We start from the raw sequence: 27191 nt of genomic DNA, 5'->3' as shown, positions 1-27191 counted from the left end.
CGCAAGCGGCCGTGCTCCCGTGGTGCCGTGGTTCCCAAGATGGCAGCTGTTGTGTCAGCTGAGAAGACTGGTCTCAGCTTTAAATTCACTAAAAAAGTCGGGAGTAAAGTACTAAGTAGTGACAGAAGTAAAATAGAATGCGGATCTCATGTGGAAAAGGACTACGTTGTTTCTGTAGATGACAGCATCGTAAAAAGGTAACAAACCTTATTCAATTGTTTTCATTTTTCACAATGAGTTTTGATGATTGAACGTTCATAACTTGTCGAAAAAAGATTAATATTTCAACAAACTCGCAGATGATCGATTCTTGTATGATACACAATTCAAGCCCTTATATCAAGCACTTTATTTTTCAGCTCTCAACCGAAAGCAGAAAAGAAGGAGCTGGTGATTCCCCTCATAAGGAACAATGTTTGGAGAATTCCTAAGGCGGAAAAATCGTCAGTCCAGAAGAGCTCTGAAGAGACCAGCAAACCAAATGAAGGCGATGCGGAGCTCACTTTGGAACAGCAAGCGATCAAAGAGATACTTGCTGGTATGTTTACTTTACACGTGGAAATGGCTGACATAATGTGCTCATAATAAGGGAAAATTAAATGGTTGACAAGCCAATAAAACAGCATGGTGACATCACTGGCAACCCCAATAGCCTAAGTCGCTTTGGAACGGTCAACCCTATAAACCACAGCAAACCATATATTATTTCGGAACAGGCTGCGTTATTAATTCGGGCCTATTTTATATCTCACTTGATGCTTTGCAGCATCAGTGTGGCTTTACTTTGAAATATGCTTGCACAGTCTCTCATAGGAAGCTGTTTTTTGGGCTAACTACTGTCAATGCTACATCACTAATTTACTTCAGCATTACTCAGTCCTAGAACAAGCCATATCGATGTTCAATTCTGCTTGGTAATTTTTACCAGATTTATTATGTTGCATGACTTTCCAGCACATTCGCCCCGCCGAGGTGGCGCAGTGGTTACGGCGCTCGACTGCTGTTCCCAAGGGCTCGGGATCGAATCCCGGCCTCGGCGACCGCTTTTCGATGGAGGCGAAAAGCAAGGCGCCCCGTGTGCTGTGCGATGTCAGTGCATGCTAAAGAACTCCAGGTGGTCGAAATTTCCGGAGTACTCCACTACGGCATCTCTCATAGCCTGAGTCGCTTTGGGACGTTAAACCCTGCAAACCACAACCACTTTCCAGTACATTTACCCATGGCTGGCCTAGTGTGAACTTTTTCAGTTTCTTCTACTTTTTTTTCTATTTTTTGCTGTGCATTAAATTGTTTTTCTGGAAAGGTTTTCATGCATACAAGTTGAGTAATAGTATATGCACAACGGGAATAAGTGGCATGGAAGCAAAAAAGTAAATTCTTTTCCAGATGCAGCAGGCAGCCGAGAGTCGGACAGCAAAGGTGCCACCGAAGATATGAGCATACCCTTGCTGGTGCAAAACAAGGTTCCTGAGGGTTATGAAACAGACGAGAAGGTTGATGTCTCTCTTCGAGCTGAAGAACCAACGCTGGATGATTACGAGAACGTTCCCATTGAAGAGTATGGCTTGGCCATGCTTAGGGGCATGGGCTGGAACCCCGGAAAGCCCATTGGAGCTCGTTGCACTCAGTAAGTTGCACATTTGGCGTTTACATTTCGTACCAGATCATGTCTGTTAGTGTTAGCTCTGCTTCATGAGTGTCTCGACCTGGTGCAACCGGAAATGAAAACATAGCTCCGCAATATCGAACTATTGCAATGTCAGACCAGGAAGCCAACCTTGTCACATATCTGTGATTCAGCTCTGTGGATAGCAGGAGCCGTGTTAACAAAAATGTACATATTTTTCACATTTGTTTAACTTTAATTAGGGCAGGGTCACGAAGACCATGTTTAGAAACAGTTGTAGCGATCCACTACCATATTGTGCGCTCGCATGGGACCATAGTAAAATAAAGTCGTTGTGCAGCACCTTTCTAATGGTTCTTGCAAATCAAAGCGTACGTGTCCTTACAAAGCTCTACCATTAGCTTTCATAGTTTACATGAGCAGTTGATATTATCCTTAACATGGAACCTGGCAAACAGCAAGCTACACTGCCTGTTCATTATTACCAAATACTAATTCAGAAAAAAAGCAGATGATGTGTGAAAAGTGCTGTTGTCTTTTCTCAGTTGCAACTGAAAGAATTTCTCAGATTATTTTGATTGAGAGTGTGGCAATTCACTGTTATATTTACCACAACCTGTTCTCTGAATCTGACAGTGCGAGAGCGGGATTTACAGTCATATGAAGCCTGCCCGTCGTACATTTTCCACCCACCGTTTCAGTATTTTCACATCTATACGCACATCTGCAGTTTTTTAACACGGAATCACTCATGATCAGCATTCTTTTGAGTGTCATTCATACTAGCTTCACATAGATACGGCTGGCTGAAGAAGCAGCTAAAAGTTTCAACTTCAGTCTAATGTTTCAGCAGAATGACATTTTGGGATTCATTACATGGGCCACTCCCGTAATCTAATCGGATTACTGTTGCTTCGAGCTGTTGCAATATGTATAGCGAACAAGGCGTAACATAGTCCAGCTGAGAATGCCTTATCTGGAACTTAAGAGAACATCCCTAAATTTCTATGATCTGGCAGCCTGTAATCAAAATTCAGTTATCTTTTTTTTTTCCTTTTTTGTTATCAGTGTTCTTCACTGGCTGTCAGTTTAAATGATTGCTTCTTTGTGTGTGTAATATTGCTGAAGCTATTTGTATATGTGGACAGAGCTGATGACTAATCTCGCGGGTTGTCATTATATTATATTGCTTCTCTGCAAAACGAACCTGCATCATCACACTGTCCTACATGTCGTGGGTTGTGTTATCTCTTACCATTTTCTTAGTATGTGGTGTTATTTTGACTAGCATCGCTGTTTAGCTAGCATTGCAGCAATGCGTCAAAGACTCGTGTTTACCAGTGCATTTGGGAAATGCATGCGGCAATGATCAGTAGCATCCGGCATGGTGTACATCCATCATGCCTAAGCATTGCCCGTTACCTTCATTAAAGCAAATTTTCACATGCACCGTGGTGTATCCTGGTTTTTGTGGAAGCAAACAGTGCAGCAAAAGTATTTTCTTTTTTAATGCCCCTTAATGTCCGTATCATGAAATAGTCATCGGAAAAGGATCTTCATTGCCTTTTGTGCAAGCTAGCATGCCCACATCAGCAAAACAAAAATAATAAATAGGTATTTTAGCTCTTATGTGCTGGGGAATTTTGTGTGCCATTCATGCATTCGTGAGAGCAAATATGAAAGACCAGCTCCCAGGGCTCATTTTCGGTGGCAGGTTGTTAAAATGGTCTTTTATTTTTTTTTTAATTTTTTAAGTGAAACAAAGAGGCACATTAGATTTGTGGTCATAGAAACTGTTTGCCAAGCGTAACTCCGTGTTGTTTTCTTTTTCCTTTGAGCAGTTTGTTACCACTGGCTTCACAGATATCTTCCTAACGTAATAAAGCTTGTAGTGTTCTCCTTATCCCATCTACTGCTGCTGCTACATCTACTGATTGAATAAGCCTCTTGCAGAGTGGGTTGTCATCTTTACTCTCTCGGGCAGTTGTTGTCTGCCTTCTGGTGAAACATGCACTCTTAGCTGATTGGACCTGTGACATCTTGTATATGGATTATCTGCCAGGGAAAGCTAGAAAATTGTGAGCAAACATTACTAGTTTCATTCTACCCTTTTTTTTTTAGCGCGCATTTCATTTCATTGCAGGTTTTCATCAAATTGGAATTAAGTGCAGTCACCACCAGAAACATACATTTTAAAACGCCTAGAAACCTCGAAAGGCATCACTATAAAAGTGCTGGTGTATGCCTTGCATTTTATCCTACTGTTCCCACAACTATTTCTGTACAGTAGAATACCGATGACTCGCATGTCATAGGGTCGCACGAAAATTGTTCTTATCACTGGAAAGTTGTGTCACCGAAGAGAACTATCTACTTGCAGGATCACAGGGAATATACATTTGTGTAGATCTGTTAATGCGTTTGATACATTTGAAAATTTGGAACGCTTGATGCTATGGTGGAAACACAAAATTTTTCCAGGCATAATTTTGCTTCTGTGCTGTGTGTATGACATTACTGCACATAGGTCACCACATGAAATAGCTAGCACTCGATAAGTATGTTATCAGAATTTTTGTTTTCTGCAGCTTGGGTTTCAGTTTGCCGAATTAAATTTCGAGCGTCACAATCGAGTATGAGGTCACGTGACGCATACGAAAGCTGCAGTATACTCGCTCCTTTATAGTTGAAGCCGGATTGACAGCGACTGCACAAAATGCTGTTGCAGTTTTATCGCGTAGCTCATGGCCAGTTGCCACGGTTGACCTTCGAGTGACCTTGACAAATAAAGTGTGGGTGTTCACGATTTGTGGTGTCCACCCGGAATATACTGTGCCTTTCTGAAATTCCTCAAGAACCATGAGTTAGTGTGGCTGTCCACGATTCCGTGATGTCCACCCAAAGCACAAAAATTCGAGGAATAAGAAGAAGAAGAAGAACGCTCAGCTAATGCTTTCGCTCCACATTCGGTTCAGCAGCATTGAACCCTTCTCATTTATATGTGGGCTAGTAGGTTACGCTCGCGTCATACTCTTGAAGGATGAGCTTAAGTGGCCCCAGTAATGTAGCACCTTATACTGACAGAGCGTGATAGGGGAATAATGTAGCAGGCAAAAGAAGCTTCCGTCGTTGCTATCGCAATTCAACTAAGATTAACCAGAGTTAAACCACAACAAATTTTTTATGGGGAATCATTATACTCACTTGTGACGCTGCAACCATCGTTGGGAAACCTGAAACCGAGTCTGTGTGGCAGAAAAAACGCAATTATAAGTTATTAACCCCAAGTAGGCGACTGTCTTCTTGAACCAACATTTTTGGTTCATGGCCCCTTTTTCCAAGCATTTCACCCCAGAAGAGCCGAGCACCAGGCCGGGGGAAATCTCGTACCCATTGGAAACCGCTGGGTACCCAGCAGCACTGGGGATCGAACCCCGTACCTCCCGAATGCGAGGCGGGTGCTCTACCACAAGGCCACCGCTTCGGTAAAGGGGGCCACATAATGGGCTTTTACTGCACAAGGCGGGCTTGTTGTTGTTCGATGGCGGAACTGATCACTGCCACACCGGAGCAACTATTTGAGACCTATGACCCCCTTTCCCAAACATTTCACCCCAAAGAGCCGAGCACCAGGCCGGGGGAAAGCTTGTACCCATTGAGTACAACACACGCAGAAGAGGTGGCGATTGCTCTCGCGGCCTCTCATTCCGACTCAAAATACATAATTACCGACTCGCGAGGAGCCTGTCGGAACGTCAGACAAGGCTGGACTCCCTTACTAGCCTATAAAATTTACTTAAACTGCATACGGGATACGGACCCCGCACACCGCTACCTTATATGGGCCCCTGCTCATCAGGGTTTGGCAGGAAACGAGGCAGCAGACGCAGCCGCCCGCGCGCTCTCTCACCGGGCTGTTTTCTCCTCCCTACCCGATCAGGAACCCGATTTTAATCCGGCCTACACCTTCAAAGATATCACGACGTACTATCAAAATTGTCATCGCCTTTATCCCAGCCCATGCAAAGGTCTCAAAAAGGCGGATGAGCGGCTTCTTCTCCGCCTTTTCACCAATACATTGCTGTGCCCGGCAGCCCTAAAACATTTTGACCCCTCCTTTAGTGGCAGCTGCACACACTGTGGAGCGGTGTCTTCTGACATCTATCACATGGTGTGGGCCTGCCCCTCCAACCCGGCTATTCCCCCCATCCCCAACCCAACCCGGGAGAACTGGGAGGCGGTCCTGCTCGGCTGCCACGACTTACAGGCCCAACAAGCCTTAGTCGGACGCGCCCGAGCGGCGGCAACCGCCACTGGGGTCCCCAACTAGGGACCTCCACCTAGTGCTTGTAAGGATTGGTCCTTTATGGGCCGATCCAAACATACCTCCTGGCCCTTGTGTAAATAAATGTTCTTACCACCCACCCATTGAAAAACCGGTGGGTACCCGGCGGCACCAGGGATCGAACCTGGTACCTCCCGAACACGAGGCGGATGCTCTACCACAAGGCCACGCTTCGGTCCACATGTCCACTAATACATGTCCGGCTGATACATGTCCACTAATGTCTTACGAATAATTCTAAAACAGAAATGGGTACAGGGAGAAGAATTCTGTCTATACATTTTTGAAGTATGCATTATCGCTGGTTATAAAGTTGTAGTTGCTTTAGACTTCAAACAACCCAGATAATGGAGTAATAGTGATAACCACTCTTTGTTGCAGTTTTATGCTGTTGTCCTGTGCACGTAGCAAATTTAGTGGTCTGAGCAGTGCTGTTCTCTGCAGGATTGCAAAGCCTATAGAAGCCGTCATGCGACCAAAGGGATTGGGTCTGGGAGCCGAAGGGAAGATGGGCAAGCCCCCACCCATGGTGGCCAAGGAGGAAGGAGAGCTTGTCCTCAAGACTGGAGCCTATGTTCGCATCGAGCAGGGTCCAAACAAGGACTTATATGGGCAGGTAAGACTAGTCTTTGCTGTGTTATAGTTGCCAGCAGCTGGTATGGCTTTTTCTGATGTTTGTTGTTGTTTCCGCTGTTCTTTTGTCTATCATTTGCATTGCGGTCTTCGCACGGTCACAGTCGTCTTCGTCGCATTTCAACCTGTTCTGTGCCGTGAGTGGACGTGTGTGCTGTGCTCTTCGTTTCCTACCATGTGTGCGGAGTTTCTGAGAAAAAAATGCCCAAGTATAAAGCCTCGACTCTGTGCCAAAAAGTGTGCCTGATTGAAGATGCAGAAAAGTGGATGAGGTCTAAAACGTAGCTGTCAGAAAAATACAACGCGCCTCTACCAACCCTTTCGACCATGTTGAAAAACAAAGCGAAGGCTCTTAAAGGTTACGGAAGAACCCATTCGGCGAAGCGGACAAGAATTCATTTTCCACCCTATCCTGACAGAGGTGCTCTACTGAAAGGGCTACAGCACGCAAATACAGCTCACCTAAGGCACGCCGCTAGGCGAAAAGGCCAATGAGCTTGCCCTGCGGCTGGGTCATGAGAAATTCAAGCACAGCAGCGGGTCTTTGCGGCCGAAAATCGGTCAGAAAATCGGATTTTCAATCTTCTCGTTTTCGCGATTCTGAGATCCTTCCGCAGCTATTTCCGACGTTTCGTTTAAACATATCGCCTAATTTGTGCGTTACAGCATTCCAAAGACGAGAATCTACGCGTGTGGCCCTTTAAACTGAGGTCAAATCGCGCCGAATTTCGATCTCCCGCAGTTCGAAAAATACGCGATCCGCGGGCATAATCTTGGTGGCGTTCGAAAGATTGTGATTCAGGCCATTCCTATATCTCAGTTGGCGACCATGAGCGAGCCCACCGAAACGGAAAACAAAGGAACAAAATTTCATGAAGCACGCCCTGCTATTGGACTCCCACCGCACGTGAGCAAAAGGGCGAGCTTTGGTTGGCTGGCGGCGTCGACTGCTCGCGTCCGGCGCCATTTTGAAAAGGTCTCTCCTTTAGGCCTAGTCGGCCTAGCGCCGTTCCCTCATCGTAACCACAACGCGAAGTGCGCTTCGTTATTAGCCTAAAAAAAGTAGCCAGAGGAGATAAACGCGCCGGGGACGCTGCATCGCCGTAATGCCGCATCGTCGTAATGCCGCATCTGGTTATCTGCAATCAATGACGAAGCACCGACGCTCCGCGTCGAGTCCGCAATGGCCTGATAACAGCGTAGCATAGCCGGTCGTGCTCTATGCGACAGCGAGGAGCGGCACGATCTGCCGCATACAGAATCGTGATGGTGCAAGTGAGCAAGTGCAGCTTTCAGTGCCGCGACCAGCCGCAGCAGCAGTCGCGAAGCAGCGTCCCGCAACACGCGGAACATAGAAAAGAACATTGCGCGGAATCCCAAATCTTGTAAAAATAAACTTGCTTCTGAATGCTACGCGGTGCAAGACGAGCAATGGGCGCTTATCACTAGTTGCAGGCTGACTGCGTTTACAGCATGAATGTGAGAATGGCGATCTCGCGCCAGAACTTAGCACCAACTTTTGCGGAGGTCACGATGCAAACGCACTCGTCTTGGTGGTGGCCTCCAGAGCATGCATTTCGTTGTCAATTTTATTCGTTCGAGGGCAATTATATCGGTAGTAAACGATGCACTGACATCGAAAGCCAGTCAGAACCCACTTTAATGAGTTACTGTTAGCTGCATATTCTTATATAGGCTTATTGCACCACTTGGTGACTCTAGATCATTTAGAAATAGAAATCTCCTCCACAAGATCTTATGTTTAAGCTCCTACAAACAAAAGCGCATCAAGGAAAATGATTATGTTCCCGGAGGGTTTTAATATAAAGTGTTTGCTATTTCATGTCCAAGTTTGCAGTAAATAAGTTCAGGCTATGTTTTGAAACTTCTTCGTTTTCTCAAAAGTGTTTTTCTTAGCATGACATACAGTGTTGCCCAAGGTATCTCTTGATGTAGTGGTCAGATTTCAATCATTCTTGATGTATATGAAAGCTTATACATCCTTCTGTGCAACTATAACAAAAAACTACTAATTTTTCTTGGCAAAATTGAATTAACTTAGCACTTCCATAGAAAAAAAAACTTGACTAATTTATGCACACCTTATCTTTGAACTGCTGCTGCTAAAATTATGCTGATGATATAGTTGCACTCTGGGGTTACAGTAGAACAAGTAGACAAAATTTTTGCCAGTCATTAATGTATGAATTATTAAAACTTGGACAGAATTCTGATTATTAAAACAATTGAAATCTTAAAATCTATCAGAGAGAGGCAAAAATGGATTGCATATTTGTTTTTAGGATGCCAAAATACACTAGCCACAGAAGTTTCATCTAAGTTAAATATTAACTAAATTTGGTCAAAGACCAGGGTCTCCCCTTAAAGACCGCTACAACCTCACATTCGTGACAGTGTGCGACGAAAGTAGGAGCGTTGAAACAAACGTCGTCAAGCAGTGGAAGGCACATACACTGGCTCCACTGCTTCAAGAGCATGCAGAGGATAATATCTACAATTAGACAAAGTTGCATTGTTCTACAAAATGCTTCCAACAAAGACTTTTGCACCAAGATATGCGGTGATCAGTGGAAAAAGGCAACAACCAAAAGACAGGATAACCATACTGTTTGGAGCGAATGTGCTCAGCAATCATAAGCTCCCACTGCTAATCATTGGAAAAGCAGCGAAGCCTCGATGCTTAAAAAATGCCCGACTCCCTTCCAAGGACGAGGTACCCTATAAAAGCAACCGAAAGGCCTGGATGACAGCAGCGCATTTCGAGGAGTATGTGCGCCACCTCGACCGCAAGTTTGCTGCAAGTTTGCTGCATCGGGGCGGAAATTTGTTTTCATTGTAGACAACTGCCGAGCCCACGGTGATATTCAGAACTTGGAAGCAATTAAGCTTATCTTTCTGCCACCGAATGTGACCGCAACATCTCAGCCCATGGACCAAGAAATCATCCTGCATGCAAGGAAGATTTATCGCTACAATCTGTTGAAAAGGATCCTCTGCTATGACAACGGCAGAGTATTCTGTGGATCCTTTAGGTGCCATTTGTTTAATTGCGTACGCCTGGAAGCAAGTAAAGGGTGATCTGATTCAGCGCTGTTTTAAGCATACTGGGTTTTCTAAGCGGGAAGAAGCCGGTTTACCCAATGAAGAGAGTGACGGTAGCAATGACTTGTATGATACCGATACTACATTCGACATTGAAGGGGAAGCACTCTGTGTGCGCATGAATGACACTGCTGAAGACGACGGTAGCTGCAATTTTATGGACATGAATGCAGAATGTGATGTGCAAACGTCGTATCTGGACTTCCAAAGTGAGACGTCTGACAGTGGACATTCTGACAACGATGATCCTAATGCTGAACCAGTCCGTGCACCGGCTTTACCTGTGGTCGTAGAGTCACTAAACGTTGTGCGCAGTTTTGTGGAGTGGAGTGGTAGTAACAGTGATGTGCTGCGCATTGTTAGTCAACTGGAGGACATGATTTATGGCGTCGTGAACTACCGCACCAAGCAGTCGTGCATCGATGACTATTTTAAGTGAACATTTAAATAAAGGGGCTGTGCTGATGCAGCAACATATCGTCCAATTATTTTTTGTTTTTTGTCCATTTTTGATAATTCAGAACTCCGGTTAACTTGGAAGGTTTTTTGTGGTCCCAGGGACTTTAGATTAACGAGGTTTTACTCCAGAAAATTTTAGGAACACATAAACTCTGCTTTAATTAAGAGTATAATTCCACGGTGTTAATTGCACTTTTATATTCTCCACTTTTAGTAATAATTTGACCTGTCATGCATTCTGTGATAGCTGAGCATGTAGATGCACTTGAAGTTGGCAAGATGGACTTACTGGTGAACTATTTCTCGCAGGTGGAAGGCCTTGACGATGAGAACGCTCGGGTAATTGTGAAGTTGGCTCTTGGTGGAAAAGCCGTGTCTGTCAGTGAGCTCTTCGTTGCCCTTGTCAGCAAGAAAGAGTACCAGAGGGATGGAAAGCTTTTAAGTAAGTGTTGACAGGAACTTTGTGGTTTTTTTTTTTTTTTTTTTTTCATTGGGACATGATAGTTTGCTGTAAAATATAGCATCTTTGCAAGCCTCCTACAGGTAGTAGCAGTGCACAAATATTCGAAATTTTGAATATGAATAAAATAGTTTTATTCAATTCGTATTCGTATTCGGAAAAGTGATACAGTAAAAGCTCTTTAATTCGAACTTCACGGGGCCGGGAAAAAAGTTCGAATTATCCAATGTTCGAATTACCTGCATTATGGCAAATTTACCGTATTTACTCGCGTAAACAACTCACTCGCGTAATGAACACGCCCACCCGCGATTTTCACCCTAGAATTAAAAAAAAAAAAAGGCTTCAGCCGCTAACGCGCCCCTCCATTTCGTGCTGTCACTGGCAGTGAGCCAAGATGCTGCGCAGCGATAACAGCGATGTGTTTTTCTTTTGATGTTGGCTTTAGCAAGGGGAAAAGTGAACGTGGCAGGGTGCCAGCGCATGTCCAGTTGTGCAAGCCTCATTTTCAGTATGTTCGCTTTAATCATGCCATAGGCGATTGGGGCTGGCGCTGTCTACTGTCACGAAATGCCTTTTCAAAGGAACGATGCTAAAACCCCGCCTCATGACCGCGGCCGACCGCCTGCTCTCGTTGACATGGAAGAAAGGGTGGACTCTCCCAAAAACAAAAAAGAAAACGCGTAACCCATAGCGCCCATCCGAAGTCATAGCTTCTTGTGGGCATTTGCTGGCACCGCGGCGCCGAGAGTGCTTATGCGCATTTCCGAATTAACAGGGCTCTAATTAACGAATGTTTAATTGCGAGTTTCGAAGGTTTTGCAGGAGAGAGAGAGCAGGCAGCCGCGGCCGCTAACCCCTACCCTCCGGCGCCGCCGCGTTGGTCATGCCGCTAAGTCGAACCCGGATATATCGAACTCGAAGGGGATCGCGAAATAGTTCGATATATTGATAATTCGATATACAAAAATCAGCTTGTGACGGCACTTACGATGCCAAAAAACGATACCGTATTTGTAGCATAAGCAACCCACTCGCATAATGAACCCACCCTGCACTTTTGCACGGAGAATTTGAAAAAACAAAAAAAAAGGCGTTAAGGCCAGCTCGTTCTCATGCAAGCGATTGAGCGATCTCAGGGACGAGCGGCAACGACAGAGCGAAAAATTTCAAACCCTCTCGCTGCTCGAGCCACTGCGGCAGCTCTAAACTAGGTTTCTGTGTTGCCGTGGCAGAAATCGCGAGCGTTTTCGCTTGCATGTCGATGGCACGCGTCACTCCGTTTCGGTCGTCTCATCCACAGCTCATTGCTTGGCAGCGTGCCAATATGCTGGGCAGCTATAACGTCGGGGTTCGTTTATCTTGATGGCTCCTGCGGTGGTGGGGAGTGAACTTGGCAAAGTGCCCGTGATGGCTTGATTGCACGTACAAGTCTGGTTCGATTTATCGCGCCACGCTTGGGGCGGGCGTTATGATCGCAGCAGCCGACCGCGTGCTTTCGTTGACTCATGCATGCAAGGATAAACGACTCCCGCAAAAGAAAAAAAAAAAGAAAAGCTGTCGCTTCTTAACGTCCGAACAGCACAACGATAAGAAAGGATGACTCGCAAAAAAAAGTAAATAAAACAAAGAGCTGCCGCTTTTTAACGTCCGCAGGCACCATAGCCACCTCAGCCGCTGCGCCTGCAGAGGGTTCGCAACACACGCTGGAGAAAGCGTCGACGCCTGTCTGAAAACGGGCTGAGCTGGCTTGGCGCATGCGTAGCGCGTGCTGAAGGAGAGAGAGATAGCTTGTCAAAAGGATGGGCACACCCACGCACATGGCTTGCAAACGTCATGTGTTGGCGCGCGGAAAACGATAACTGCAGATGCGCGCGCCTTTGGGGAATGGGCACGGCGCTGCCCAGACCAGCCGTCGCCGAACTGTCCCCTCTCATTCCTTCCGCACATGGCTTGAAAACGGCACGCGGCAAACGGCCAAGGGTGATGCGATCGTCTTTGGGGAAGGCACACTTTCCAGTGCGTGGTGCGGAGTTCGATATATCGAACGACCGGTGAAATTAAGTTCGATATATGACGCGGCTTTCCTATACTTTTGCATGGGATTTTCAAGGGGATATTCCGTGAGTTCGATATAACCAAATTTCGATATATCCGGGTTCGATATTTCCGGGTTCGACTGTATCTGGTTTCATCTTCTGTCCCCGTTTTGGAAGCGCGCAGCCTCAAACTACGCCGCTCTTTCTCTGAGTGATTCTTTTTTTTTGGCACATGCTGTGCGCCAAGCCGCCCATACGCGGCGGCGCGTAGTTCGAATTATCGTTGCGGAACCGACTCGCGTTTGATTAGCGAGCTTTTTTGTACACAGATCTTTATGGAGCTTGGCCGGACCAAGTAGTGTAGTTCGAATTATCCGAAAATTCGAATGATCGAGGTCCGAATTAACGAGCTTTCACTGTATTGGTAATTTTAGAATTTTCGAAAATTTCCGAATAGTACACCAAAAATTTTCGGGTTCGCCAAAGTTCCACTGCAATGCTCGACCACATGGACTATGCAGGGAAGAATCCTCAAAACGCAACGAGACCATTTTTGAAGAGGGAACTTTTTTGTGAACGGTGTGAGCAAAGTGAAGCATTTGATGCAACCAACATCATTCTCATTTGGGTTTCATCATCAAATGCAGGCAACCATCATGCAGGTGTTCTTCAGGTAAAATTACTGTGATGTAAATGTTTTTTCAACGGGTTTTCAGGCCTATTCTATAATTCGAGCTTTCGGTTAATACGGGCATTTTGTCTTCTCCCGTAAAGGCCAAATTGACGACAGCTTACTGTATTCGGCACCAATGTGACAAATCCGCAAGGTTTCGCGCAGGTCTATTTTTTACAAAATACCAGTATGCGGACTCCTGTATAAAATATACAGTCGAACCTCATTATAACGAACACGGATACAGCAAATTATTGGATATAACGAAGTAAAAGCAAAGTTTGGTTGGCTGTGCTTTATTTCTATGGGAGTTCTATCTGTATAACGAAATGAAAAACTGAAAATTTGACACTAGATCGGTTATAACGAAGCATATTTCGTATTCACACGACTCAAAATCCGCAAAAAAGAAAAAAAAAAAAATTTTCAAAACGCTAAATTTCGGTTTTATCAATCGCCTCCACCTAAAATGAGTTTGAATCACCCGTGCTTTCGCACGCCACACCATTTAGGGACCGCGAATGAATCTAGCATCAATGGCTACCTGGCATATGACCGGCACGTGATCGAACCACCGCCCACGTCGCCTCCACCTAAAATGTGTTTGAATCACCCGCGCTTTCACACGCCACGCCATCTAGGGACCGCGAGTGAATCTAGCATCAACGGCTGCCTGGCATGTGACCTGCACGTGATCTAACCACCGCCCGCGTGCCCCTGCCCCTACTTTTTGCCGACCCTCACGTGTGCTCACTTTCCTCGAGGTCGTGCCGTCGTCTTGCAGCATGGCGGCACCGAAACGCAAAGCAGTTTCTCTTGAAACAAAGATAAAAATATTCAGGATGGTCGACAGCGGGCGCAAGAAGAAAGAGATTGCCTCAGACTCCGGCGTTGCGCCTAGCACTCTGTCAACCATACTGAGCGCAAGGCAGAAGATAGAAAACGTGCACTCTGCAGGCGCCGTGAAGAACGACAGGAAGTGCGTCAGGTATTGTCACCACCAGGATGTTGAAGATGCCTTGTTCACGTGGTTCAAGGACGTTAGAGCGCGCAACCTGCCTGTGTCTGGTGCCGTGCTTCAAATGAAGGCAAGAAGTCTCGCTTGCGTCTTAGGCCACGATGACTTCTATGCAAGCAGTGGCTGGCTGCAGCGATTTAAAGACCGCCACCAAATTGTTTGCCACACCTTGTCGGGCGAAGAAGCAGCTGTCGATGTAGAGAACTGCGAGAAGTGGGCAGAAAGCTTCCGCATGCAACTGGATGGCTACGAGATGCACGATGTCTACAACGTGGATGAGGCTGCGCATTTTTTTAAGCTGCTCCCGGAAAGGTCACTCCTTGCGAAGAACGAACTGTGCAGAGGAGGCAAGAAAAGCAAAGACCGCGTCACCGTTGTTGTTTGTGTCAACATGGATGGGTCAGATAAAAGGCGGCTAACTGTTATTGGTAAATCTGCTCGCTCCAGGTGCCTGCGCAATGTCCGGAATGTCCAAGCGGACTATCGCTCGAACAAAAAGGCGTGGATGACATCGTCACTCTTTGCAGCATGGCTGAAGGCCTTCGACAAAGACATGGCAGAGCAACGCAGGAAAGTGCTCCTTATATTGGACAACTACTCTGCCCATAAGGTGTCTGTACCACTTGAAGCGGTCCGCCTAGTTTTTTTGCCGCCAAACTCGACCTCAGTGCTGCAGCCATTAGACAGGGGCATCATTCGCTCACTAAAATGCTGCTACCGAAAGCGATTGGTTACGCAGCTCGTATTTGACATAGACAGGGGCATATCAACGGCCATAAACCTCAAAACTACGCTGGACATGCTGTACGGTGCATGGAACGAAGTGGCACAGTCGACAATAAGAAATTGCTTTGTTGATGCTGGCCTAGCCCCATCTACCAGCGAGACTGAGCCCAACGACGCCCACGATTCTGAAGGTGAAGCGGACTATTTCGACGAGACGACATGGCGTCAACTGGCGGTTCCGAATGTTACGTTCGAGGACTTTATTGCTGCCGATTTATTGCGCCCGAATTGACTGACCAAGAAATTGTCGATCAGCTGCTTCCTACAGATGATGCTACGAGCAGCGATGAGAGTGAAGAAGAAGGCGAAGAGTGAGCTCTCAGCAGCACCGAGGCCGCTGATATGGCGAGGAAATTGAGAAGGTACCTTGAGAACCTACCTGTGGCCAAATCAGCTGACATTGGGAAAGCGCTGCACAGTGTCGATTTCGCTGAGAAATTTATTCTATCGAATAGTGTGAAGTGCCGCCAAATGAAGATTACGTCGTTTTTTAAATAAATCAGTTCTGCGTGGCCTAAATCACGATTTGTATGCTCATTTTTGCTTGGCAGTGTAAAATGAAAGGTAAGGTTTCACGTGCTTATACCACACTTTAAAGAAAAAAAAAAATGCTTTTTTTTCAGCTCTGTGCTTTCCATTTTAGGGTAGCCTTTACTTGGGTTTATGAACAGAATTTTTTTTTGTAGGAATTTGTGCGTACTTTTACAACGAATATCGGATATAACGAACGAATTTCCGCGCAAAATGAGACTTTATAACGAGGTTTGACTGTATACTGGTTTTACTCATGGTATGCACTTCTATGCAGTTCTAGTTTATTTGCAAATACCATGTGAATTTTGAGATAAGATGAACAATGTTTGCTATGTTTAATTTTCCATTCTTGTTTCAATGATCAGATAGTCGATATTCGAAGGCACTTTTCTTTTCCAAATTCTTATTCGATTCGTATTAAAAAATTTCAATAATATTCGCACACAATTTCTGAAGGGAGCTTCGAAGCTTTGCCTCTTTGATGTCTCATTGCTGTTAAATCCTGTTGGTTAGAAAAGATGGTCTGATGGATACCTGAAAGCTCATTTATCCAATTGCTTTAATCAAGTTGTAATACTTAAAGCATGCAATTTCTTTTTTGTAGTAAGGGGAGAAAGCAGCTCTAAACAGGCAGGTCTATATATAGGTCTGTCATTCTGAGATTTATTTATTTATTTATTTCAGCTGCCCTCTTGGCCCGGTGGGCATTATAGAGGGGGAGTGGGACTTGGTAAAAAAAAAAAAAAAAAAAAAAAAAAAAAAAAGGAGGGGACGAAAGAACATGGGTACATGGCATTGTAGGTTATGAAGGCAAATGATGTTTACAATGCAGAATTCACACAATAAAATAATAACAGCAAACAAAGCAAATTATACAGGTTGCAAATTATTGAATGCATAAATACAGGATAGGGTGGAAAAAAAAAACAATGACGCACACGGTATCGAATACAAACAGCAACACTCAATAAAAAAAAAGGGAAGCAGATAAGAAGTCGCGTACAACGTGCATGATCGCTGGAAGGCCAAAGTGCACAACTTAACCTATAAAACTATGGAACTAAAATAAATATTACTATCAATCGTTGCTGCACAGTACACACAGCTTTCTTTTAAATTCATCGACATTGTCAGCAAGCACCAGCGTTTCAGGCAGGCAGTTCCACTCCGTTGCTGTTTTGGGTAAAAATGAATATTGATAAGATGCAGTTCGAAAATGAGGTATTCCTACTTTACAAGAGTTATCGATGCGTGAGGAGACGTATGCCGGTGATGTTATAAGTGCATTTTTCAGCGTTAGATTATTGTGATACATTTTAAAGAGAAGGCACAAGCGGGAGATTTTTCTGCATCGCGACAAAGGTTCTAATGACAATGTTTGCTTCATGAGTGTTAAACTTGATAAACGCCCATAGTCACCGAGAATGAAACTTGCAGCGCGATTTTGAACGGACTCTAGAGCATTAGTTAATAAATCTGTGTGGGGGTTCCACACTGACGCAGCATACTCCAGTTTTGAACGGACAAGTGATTTATAAAGAAGTAGTTTCACAGATGATGGTACCATAGAAAAATTACGTTTAATATAGCCTAGCATGCGGTTAGCATTTGTGATAATGGAAATAATGTGCTTATTTCAAGTTAGGTTTGATGCGACATTAACGCCAAGATATTTATATGATTTTACTGATGTTAATGATGCACCTTTAAGGTTATATGAAATAGGACAATAAATGCTGCGACGAGAAAAGCGCATTACTTTGCATTTAGTTGTGTTAAGTGTCATATTCCATGCAAAGCACCAGTTAGAAACAGCATCCAGGTCAGCTTGAAGCACATTTAGATCATTAGTAGATTTTACTGAGCGATATATGACACAATCATCGGCAAAAAGTCTGACTGTTGATTTAATGTTGTTAGGCAGATCGTTTATGTAAATCAGAAATAAAAGAGGGCCAAGCACAGATCCTTGCGGGACACCAGAAGTTACAAGGACTGACGAGGAGAGGTAGCCATTAGCGCGAACAAACTGCTAGTGATTAGCTAAAAAGCATTCAATCCATTTTAGTAAGTTGTTGTCAATATTAAGCATGCTCAATTTATAAAGAAGTAGCCTGTGAGACACTTTATCGATAATTAATAGCCTAAGATAATAGTAGTCTAAGATAAGATAATTAAGTCTAAAGAAATTAATACTTGGAAATGAAGTTCTGCAACCTGCAAGATTATCATGGACATCTTGTAGCTTATTTGTAACTGCACATAACTTCTGTGACAAGTTTTATTGGGAGGGGGAGGGGAGTCATCAGAGGCTGTCACCCTACTGTACACGTTGTATGGGTATCTTGACTTCTGTGCAACAGCCAGATGAATTATTAGTCATGATTGCATCGTCTTACCGATCTCTCTCTCGCTTTCTCATTAGATAAGGAAAAATATGACGACTACAAGAGGAAGCATGAGCCCAAGGAGGAAGAAGTTGTGGACAGAAGACGAGATGGTGAAACGCACTCGTCACACAAGAAGCCCAAGGTTGAGAAGGAACGAGGTTCATCCAAATCGAGTAGCAAGCGAGAGCGATCAAGGTTAGGAACAATTATAAAGTTCGTTAACGTCAAATGGAATTGTAAATGCGAGGTAGATGCTAGCAAGTGAAATGAGAGCACCCCATCCATAACAGTATGTATTTAGTTAATGCATGAGTTTGGAGTAAAAGAGAAAGTATATTGCATATTTCTCTGTGGCGGAGAATGGTAACCAGAAATGCTTCGACTGATGGCTGTAGTCACAGTGCTCGCATGTTTGATGATGCAGTGTGTTCAAGTAGACTTTATTTGTATTTTTTCTGTTTGTGTGCTCTTGAGTTGACTAGTTGAAACTGGGTTACAGACTCCATAATACCTGGATGATTTGAACTGGGCTGATCTGAAATTTTGGATAATATAATAATTTCTGCAGTCCTATAATTTCTGATGCGAATTTGACTGGGTAATTCGAATTTATGCTCATAATATCTAAGTTGTGCATGTACCAAACAACTGCAAAGCAAAGTGCAAGGGCGGGACGAAAGAGGGGAAAGTGCAGTGTGTTCTTGCAACAGTACGTTTTGTCAGTCGAAATGACTGCGTCCTCTTCATCTTCAATAGGTCACCTAAGCGGAAAGAAGAGTTCTGGCTTCGGCCCCAGATTAGGGTGCGTTTTATTGATCGAAAGTACAAGAACGGCAAGTACTACAATACAAAGGTTAGTTTCTTTTAATGGTAATCGCTGCCTAATCTTTTTTTTGTGTGTGTGTGTGTGTTAACTGTTGTTTGCCTCTCTTAGCAAAGATGCAAGCAGCATAGGCTGCCTAGTAGCTTTTGTAGGTCACTGCAGTTCGTGATTGTCACCGTGCCACAGTTGCCAAGATTTATATTCTGACTGTATTGTATTGCAGATGACAGTGGAAGATGTCACCTCGAGAACCACCTGCATGTGCAACACAGAAGATGGAAAGATATTGGAAGGTGTGTGTTAAGTTTGCCGATGAAATATCCTATGCGTGCAGTTTGAATTCTGGTCTGAAATCTCCTCTTTGTATATTGCTTGAGGGATCCACTTTGGTCATTGCTTTATTTTAACTTTACTTAGTTTAATGGATTTGTATTAATAATTAATTTTAATTAATATATTTAATAAATTGAATTGATTATTTTAATTAATTGCACCGCCATAATCAGTAATACCACAGATGTAACATTTTTTATATTTTTCCACGACTTTGCTTGAAGGTCTGCTGTGTTCACTCAACAGCAGTAAGTTTACTATATCCCTGTATACATGAACCGAATATAGTTGGGTTCATGTATACGCAGTTAAGTTGAGTAAAATAGGCAGCAGAGCGAGTCGAGTTAACTCGATTGACCTGCCTGTATAGAAGCATGTAGACGCTGTCGAGCCAGGGAGTTGGGTTACAAGAAAATCTGGGATCAGAAAGCTTCCAGTGTGGCTAGGAATGTCAGCGAAGTTCAATGCTTTTTTGCTCTCATCGTTGATAGAAAGCAAAGAATGGAACTCGCAATAGTAAATGATAACGGAATCAAACACAAGCGGGAAGCTTGCACAACAAGGGCAAATTTTGACGCTAGGCACAATCGCTATACTTATTCGCTAGAAGCGGGTCAAATAATAGTGACCTCATTTACCCGACGCTGATACGACCTGGTGCTGTAGAGTCCATGTATGTAGGGGTTGTGAGTCTAAGGCCAAAGATAGGAACAGAAAGGTGAATATAATAATAATAACAATAATAATAGTTTATTGCCACAACATATTAGCAAACATACAGACTCGGGACTGTCAAAGCCAACAGGAGGCTTGCAGGACTAGGCCCAGCATCAGCGGCGAGCATACAGTGACGGGAAAATTTGTCACAATAATAAACACACACTGAAAATATTCCATAGAGAGCATATTGCACAAAACCCATGTTTGGAATGATGTCTTACAGAGGTTTCAACAACCCTAATAAGTTTTTGCTTTTGAGGTGGCGAGTGATAGTTATAGTAGTGATCATTTTAATAGTATAACGCCTTTATAAATTGCTTGAATATTGTTTGTGTGTGCGCATTTGTCTTTTTATCACACTGAATAAGAAAGTGGATAAGTGGCAGATTAGATTAAGCAGTTCAGACCTACAGCTTATCACCGTCATGCTCTCAACTATGGCAGCTTTCCCATTGTCGGTGTAGTTTTCACAGTTTTCTACTGCATTGCAACTTCATCTTGTAGATAGTGACCGGTCTGCTGGGTCTTACCAAGCATTTTAAATTGTCTGAACAAGCAGCCAAAAAAAATAAAAAATATATATTTGAACTTGCTCGCTAGTTTTCTATGTGTCCTCATGTGGCATGCGATTACATCACTCTGCATAATGATCGAGGAAAGCAAAGACGCTGCGGGAAAAGTGGCTCGAAATGGGACCCAAAATTTGAAGGTAGAGACGAAAAATATGAGGCTGAAAAGCCAACACACTGGCCACAAGTGCTCTGCTGTCGTTCGCTTTCATGTTTATACGTTATTAACACTTTGTAAACTCCTGTAGATAATGAAAAGCAAGAAGCTTGTACGTATCGGGTATACTTTTCCTTGCTTGCGATTCACGCTTCAAAGATTAGCACCATTTTTGTTTTCTGTTTGTGACCTTAGCGAAGTCTGCCCCTCAAGTTGTTGCTTCCTTTTGTGCATTAGAAAAGAAAGAACAGATTTGGACAAGTTCTCTGAACAATGATTACAAGCGTGAATGGTGCAGGATCGGTTCCTACAATTAGCAAGGATTTATGCATCGTGATTGATGCAGTCACCGAGTGCTGGTCCACGGTGAATGCCAGTGTCATTTGCTGAATAAGCCAAGTGGCTGCTTTAGCAACAAAATAATAAATACTGTAGGCATCCTTGAATGCTCAAGGATACTATGTACAAATTGGTGGCCTCGTGGTTCTTAAATTGCAGAATAAATTGTCAAGCTCACTTTCATTTTTTCACAAATTTTATTGCGATAGCAATATTGCGCCAGGTTTCCGCCTGTCGCGTCGTCCCGGGAAGGGCCATGTTTGACCTTGAACAGCCGCGAAGAAGAAGAAGAAGAATGCCCGGTCACCGGCAGCTGATGCTTTTGCTCCACATTCGATTCAGCAGCTTTGAACCCTTCTCATTTATATGTGGGCTGGTAGCTTACGCTCTCGCATCATACTCTTAAAGGATGAGCTTAAGTGTCCCAAATAATAAAGCACCTTACACTGATAGGGCGGGATAGGGGAATAATGTAGCAGGCAAATGGAGCTTCCGCCATTGCTATCGCAATTCAACTAGGGTTAACCAGAGTTAAACCACAACTAATTCTTTTTTGAAGTGAAACCTTGCACGAAGAATAGTTTTGTCGTGGGTGGAGCGATACTTAACATTGCTTTATATATAGTTTGTTGACATTTATCTAAATAAGCTTTGTCATGTCAGCAAGGCATGTTTCACAAGTTGTCAAGCAGAAAGCGTTGTCTCCCGTCCCCAGTGGTTAATCAAGAAGAGGTTATATAGAGTATTTGTCTAACGCATTCATATTGACTTGCTATGTCCTGTAGAATTTGAGTTACGAAGCAGGTGTTTAAAATTTTTTTCCATCTTATCCTTCGCAGATGTCAAGGCCTCCATGTTGGAAACCGTGATACCACGAAAGCCACAAGCGCACGTGCTCGTGTTGTTGGGAAGCTATTGTGGCCAAGTAAGTAGGCTTGGCATGTGAAATCCCCTTTGATCAGAGTCTGTATTCGACGAGTTCGTGTCATTATCGAAGATGTCGCTATCTCCCTGTCCTCGAGTCATCTGAATGGTGAAAACGCCGACAGCCGGATGTCACTACCACTTCTGGATCCGCTATTTCCACAAATTGGGTGGCTCGAGGTCGGGAGATGACACTTTTGATAACGACGCCAACCCGGTATACGGACCCAGGTGTGGAAAGACAGAAATCGGAAAAAAAAGAAAGAAAAAAAGCGTTATATTCCTGATACTTTCCTCCTTGCTCTTAAAAAGAATGGCAAGCCGACACTGCTGCGCTGATTGAGCCAAACTGTGTCTAATGGTCAATACGGCTACATGCAGTTACAATATTGAGGTTTTGCTTACTTTTGCATCAAGAATTATGCCAGACGGTCATTGAAAAATTTTTTGTGGCGCCAAAACCGAAGCTAGTGCTTTCACAAGCTGTCTGCATGCTCCTTCCACGACTATCGCGTAAAGTAAGGGTATGAATATAAGCAAATTCCTGAATGGTTTGCGAAAGGAATCAGCTGTTTGGTTGAGTTGTACCGTGCATTACCGTTACCGTACCGTTACTGAATATCTGAAAGTGGCGCGTGTTCCTGCTCTCCAGAGCTCGCGGTACTGTGGCTATGTTTCAGAACAGAGCCCGATAGATTGAAAAGCATGACATGCTTTTCACATAAGCTGAACCTGCGCTGTCCTCGTGTGGTCGATCACCAGCAGGCAGAAAAAAATGTGTGTGAGAGAGATAGCGTTAGGCCTTGCATGAAATTTGTTGAAGGGTTTATAGAGAGCCGCAACCGCTTAGCTAGCTTGGCACTCATGGATCGTAAAATGGAGCATCGTGCAATGCGTAACTGTAGTGTGCTGCAATGCTGTCAACAGTTTGTGCTGCAACAGGCCAACTGTTTCGACAAATTGCTCAGCTAAGAAAGCTGAAACAGCTGCTAGAAATGCAATTTTTTGCTGCTGCGATACCTGAAGTTGTTGCTGCAAAAGCTGCTACAAGAAGCCCGTTGTCAGTTCCACCACTGCATATCTTTCTGGGGCTAGCTTTTAATTTCTAGGAAGCATTCAGAAACCTCGATTCTCCCAGTCGGGCATTGCGTGCAGGGATATGATTGACACAAGGATTTTGCTTGTACGGTTAGCTCCAAAAGTTTTCAGAGCACATCAACCACAAGAATGATTGTAAACCTGATATTGAAAGCTGCTCACGTGCATACGCACACTTTACTATTATTTCTCGACGTATCAAGTCTGTGCCACCACTGTTAAGTAGCCAGGATCAAGTGATAGATTGGTTTGGGCTAGTTGTTTCATAATTGTAAAGAGTTGTGAAAGCATGCAGTGCAGAAGACGGTAGGGACAAAGATGGGACAGAGGAAGTGCCAATTTCATAATTATTATGTGCCTCTTTGACCCTGCCCTCTTTTGCGCCAACTTTAGAATCCTTTACTATCTATGCACACAGTGGGTATGGTCAGCTATCAGCATGTGAAACAGTAGATATGTTTCCCTGCTAGAGAAGCATCTTGTAAAAAAGGAAACACAAAAGGGGCCCATGAGTGGTCTAAATCAATCTGCAGCCCTCTCAGTTCAGTTCAGTTCAGACGTTCAGTCGTGTCCGACTCTTCGTGACCCTATGGACCATGTCACGCCACGCTTTCCGGTCTCTCACTAGTACTACAGTATACAGTACTACAGCCCTCTAGTACTACAGTATTCCTCATAACGTACGTCACTTCATGACATTATTATGCTTGTTGTCAATAAAGCCATTGTCGTACAGTTGCTCCTAGATAATGAGAATTGCATCACATTGCTGCCAACATTATAGCTGAAATGGTTAGGGTGGTCAGTGCTTACATGTCTAATAAAAATGAAGCTGATTTTTGCTTTAGGTGAAATGCTGTACCAATTTTATTCTTTCTTTCACTTGATTCATGCTTCAGATTACAATCTATCGTGGTTTCCTTTGCTGTTTTTTAAGCTACAGAATGTCAGTAATGGAAACATTTATGAATGGATGCTGAGAACAAACAGAAATTTGCCTGTATTGATTGATTGGGTGCAGGGAGCAATCTCGAAGAGACTGCACACACCTAAAACAGAGAAAGACTATAAACCAAAATACAGGTAAAACTCGATTTAACAAAGGTGAGGAAAGCCGCGAAATATTTCGGGAACTTCGTTAAATCCAGGGAGGCATTTCTCGGTCACTTAATCATATACAGTCGATTATTATGTGGTGTCGGAGCGTCAAATAAATACCGCGGCATCATATTTGCGAAGCATAAATGCGCTGAAAATGAAATCGTGTTTTGAAAGAATGTAACAGCCAACTTAAACGAAGGTCCAAGGAAGCTGTACTGTTATGTCATCTTTAAATGCAATACCAAGTTGTCCACTGTGCTACGTTGCTACAATGAAATTGCGGCCTGCGCCACAATCGACACCGATAGCATGAATAAAAAGTAGCAACGAAATTTTTACCTCTGCAAGAAAAGTCCCAGGGGATTAAATTTCTTTCTCAGCAAAGACGTCGCTGATCTTTGCTTGCTTGCGATTTGTAAGCAACATCTTCCCGGATTTTTCGTGCGTTCTTCCCTCATGTGTTGAGGCAAGCTGTCGCAGCAGATAAAGGACAACCATAATTTGTCCCGGTGTTCGCATGTGGTACCGCTGCCGAAACCGGGTCGACGGACCGGCTTTTTACCGCTGGTGGAATCTTGTAAATTAAAATCAATATGACTCGTGTTTCGCACTGCGTAGTTTGATAAAAGCAGGACGTAGTTGCTGAACAATTTTACCCTTGGCTCGCAGTCAATACATTCTTGAGCATTTTGTACAAAATAGACTAAAACTAGACATTTTCACCTTCATTTTTCAGCAAAAGGGTTCGTTAAATTGGGACGGATAGCAAAATTAATTTCATTATTCCAAGTTAACTTAAAGCATTGGACCATATGAGCATCTGAGGGGGAATCGGGATATCTTCGTTAAATTGAGACTTTCGCTAAATCTGATTTCGTTAAACCGAGTTTTGACTGTACTGGTGTTGCCACCACCACTAGTCAGTTTCACAAGTATAATTCATGCATAAATTTTTTTTGGCACGGATCTCATTTGTCTTCAGTGTCCCTTTAAACTGTCTGGAAGGAAAAAAAAATATCTCTAGAAATTGTATGTAGTAGCACCTGCAGTCAGCCACTTAGTTGTGGCTTTGCTGTGCCAAGTATCCTTGACCTAGTTGCTATTAAAGAGCAGGTTTGCATAAAGTTGGCATTTATGTGCTTGTTCTGGCTTTCACCGTTTTAGACTGGAGAGAGTCCTAACCGACAGTTGTGTTCAAATTAAACAACGTTGATATTTCCATTACATTGTGTCTATTAAAAACAAATAACACTCCTCTCAAACCCTAGTTGATTAGAAAAATCCATTTTGCATTTACACAGAGCTTTCACAACTCCTTATTCAAAAAAAAAAAAAATCAGTGCTGCTCTCTTTGTGCATATATTTGTTTAACAAGATGTAAAGACTGTGACACACATGTAGCAGCATTTTTGTTGCCATCTTGACAACTCGGTGAGGGCAAACTTTCAAATGTGCAAGTTATAAAAAAGAAAAGTTAAGTGATACCAGGTTCTAAGAAAAAGCAAAGCAGGTTACTAGCTATAGTGTATAGCTATAGCTATACCTGTATGGAGTGTATGTTTTCTCACTAACAAGACAGTAGCAAGTGCAGTTTAGGGCAAAGTAGTGCATTCTGCATGAATGACGATGCCTTCCCGAGCATCCCCAATCTGCAAGCCATTTTTTTTTTGCATTTTGCAGGTTGGTGCATTGTTGAAGAGGGACAAGGAGCGATGCAAGGCCACTGTGCAGATGCTGTATGACAAAGCAGTGTTGGATTTTGACTACGACAGCATATCGGAGTACACAGGAGATGCTTCCCACCATTACTGATGCATTAAGATGTGGATTGAAAAACATCTGTACATAGCTCATTAGTTTGACGTGAACATCTGTTATTTGCTATCTATGTGCGCATTAAAAAGAGATGCAAAAAAGTGGAATAAAACCCATTGCTCCATCTTTAATTATTTCGAGGGGATCGCACTGGCAATCTTGCTTTTTAGTGATACAAACTAGCACAAAGGTTCGAACAATAGTGTAATTGTCAACGGATTACTGAAAAAGAAAAAAAATACTAGTCGCATTTTCAGAGCATACCACTGCATCAATTACAATATCTTTTGTACAGTGTTAGCCCTCCTACACACTTATCTCCAAAATAACTTCTTTTGCAAACCGTCTGGATTCTACATTTACTATTTCTAAGGCTGTAAGTCAGGCTAATCAAACCGATAAAAAAAAAAATGGGGGTGAGCCCAGAAAAGAAACAAGTGAGGAATGGAGCCTTTAATGAGCCAAGTTTGCCAACCATCACACGAGGCGACATGTTCATTAAGTTGTAACACTCTGTCAAATGCCATTATGTCACCGCTGCACAAATGAAGTCCTCCAAAATTACAATTAGAAGACATGGTACAGCACAGCACTGGCTATTTTAATTCACTGAAAGAGCATCCAGTCTCTCACTGTGCCTAATGAATGGGGCATAAAAGCAGGCTCCTTTCCTCTGCATACTTGACAGGCCGACCCAGTTTGTTTAGATTTGTTAGCCTACTTATTATGTACGATAGACCATCGTGACAGAACTTCCAATTTGATTTCATAGGAAAAGTAAGAAATGATGCTGCGGCGTGGTGTGTGCTCATCGCAGGAAAACACTGGTCTTCTCTTTCTTCCGCATTGCCACTGCACTCGACACAGCTTCAAGCAGGGGTGGAAGCAGGCTCAAGCATTTTGGAGGAGCTCTGGAGCAATAAAAGGAGAGTTTTGGAGCATGTTGCTAAGGTCACGGGCTTTTACAAATACAATTTTCTGTGCCTGTCATGCAAAAATATCCAGTTTAAGTCCTTTGTATTCGACACTGAACAGACTAGCACCAAGCGGAATGCTTGCTTTTACATTTCATACCAGAACGAGTTTGAAGCATTTTCACTATTTGTGCTCAAACAACGCCACTAGTTTGGCATCAATGAGCAGCACTTCTTCACTGTCTATCTTCTGCGTATCCTTTCTGATCTTATGCCTCCGCTAATAAATTCCTGGGCATGAGTCGGTAGTG

General features: G+C 43.6%; 1 protein-coding gene across 1 annotated transcript; it reads left to right on the top strand.

Moving 5' to 3' along the window:
• Positions 1 to 26079, top strand: LOC146208385 (G-patch domain and KOW motifs-containing protein-like). Its single transcript, XM_084593017.1, has 10 exons — positions 1 to 197; positions 360 to 538; positions 1387 to 1627; positions 6417 to 6588; positions 10497 to 10629; positions 18123 to 18282; positions 18844 to 18940; positions 19134 to 19203; positions 21868 to 21953; positions 25832 to 26079. Exons 1-10 carry the CDS (start codon positions 40 to 42, stop codon positions 25961 to 25963), a joined length of 1428 nt encoding a protein of 475 aa, XP_084449143.1. The 5' UTR covers positions 1 to 39; the 3' UTR covers positions 25964 to 26079.
• Positions 26080 to 27191: the final 1112 nt, after the last annotated feature.

The sequence above is a fragment of the Amblyomma maculatum genome, chromosome 1, assembly GCF_055883805.1.
Source record: "Amblyomma maculatum isolate TAMU_Amacu chromosome 1, ASM5588380v1, whole genome shotgun sequence".
NCBI lineage: Eukaryota > Metazoa > Arthropoda > Arachnida > Ixodida > Ixodidae > Amblyomma > Amblyomma maculatum.
This window is presented reverse-complemented; position numbering and strand designations above follow the sequence as displayed.

Bases quoted from the DNA above. Each gene is read 5' to 3' on its own strand.
- LOC146208385 (XM_084593017.1), top strand. From the start codon at position 40: ATGGCAGCTGTTGTGTCAGCTGAGAAGACTGGTCTCAGCTTTAAATTC. The intron at 539-1,386 runs GTATGTTTACTT...ATTCTTTTCCAG, and splicing joins GATCAAAGAGATACTTGCTG to ATGCAGCAGGCAGCCGAGAG. The intron at 18,941-19,133 runs GTTAGTTTCTTT...ATTGTATTGCAG, and splicing joins GCAAGTACTACAATACAAAG to ATGACAGTGGAAGATGTCAC.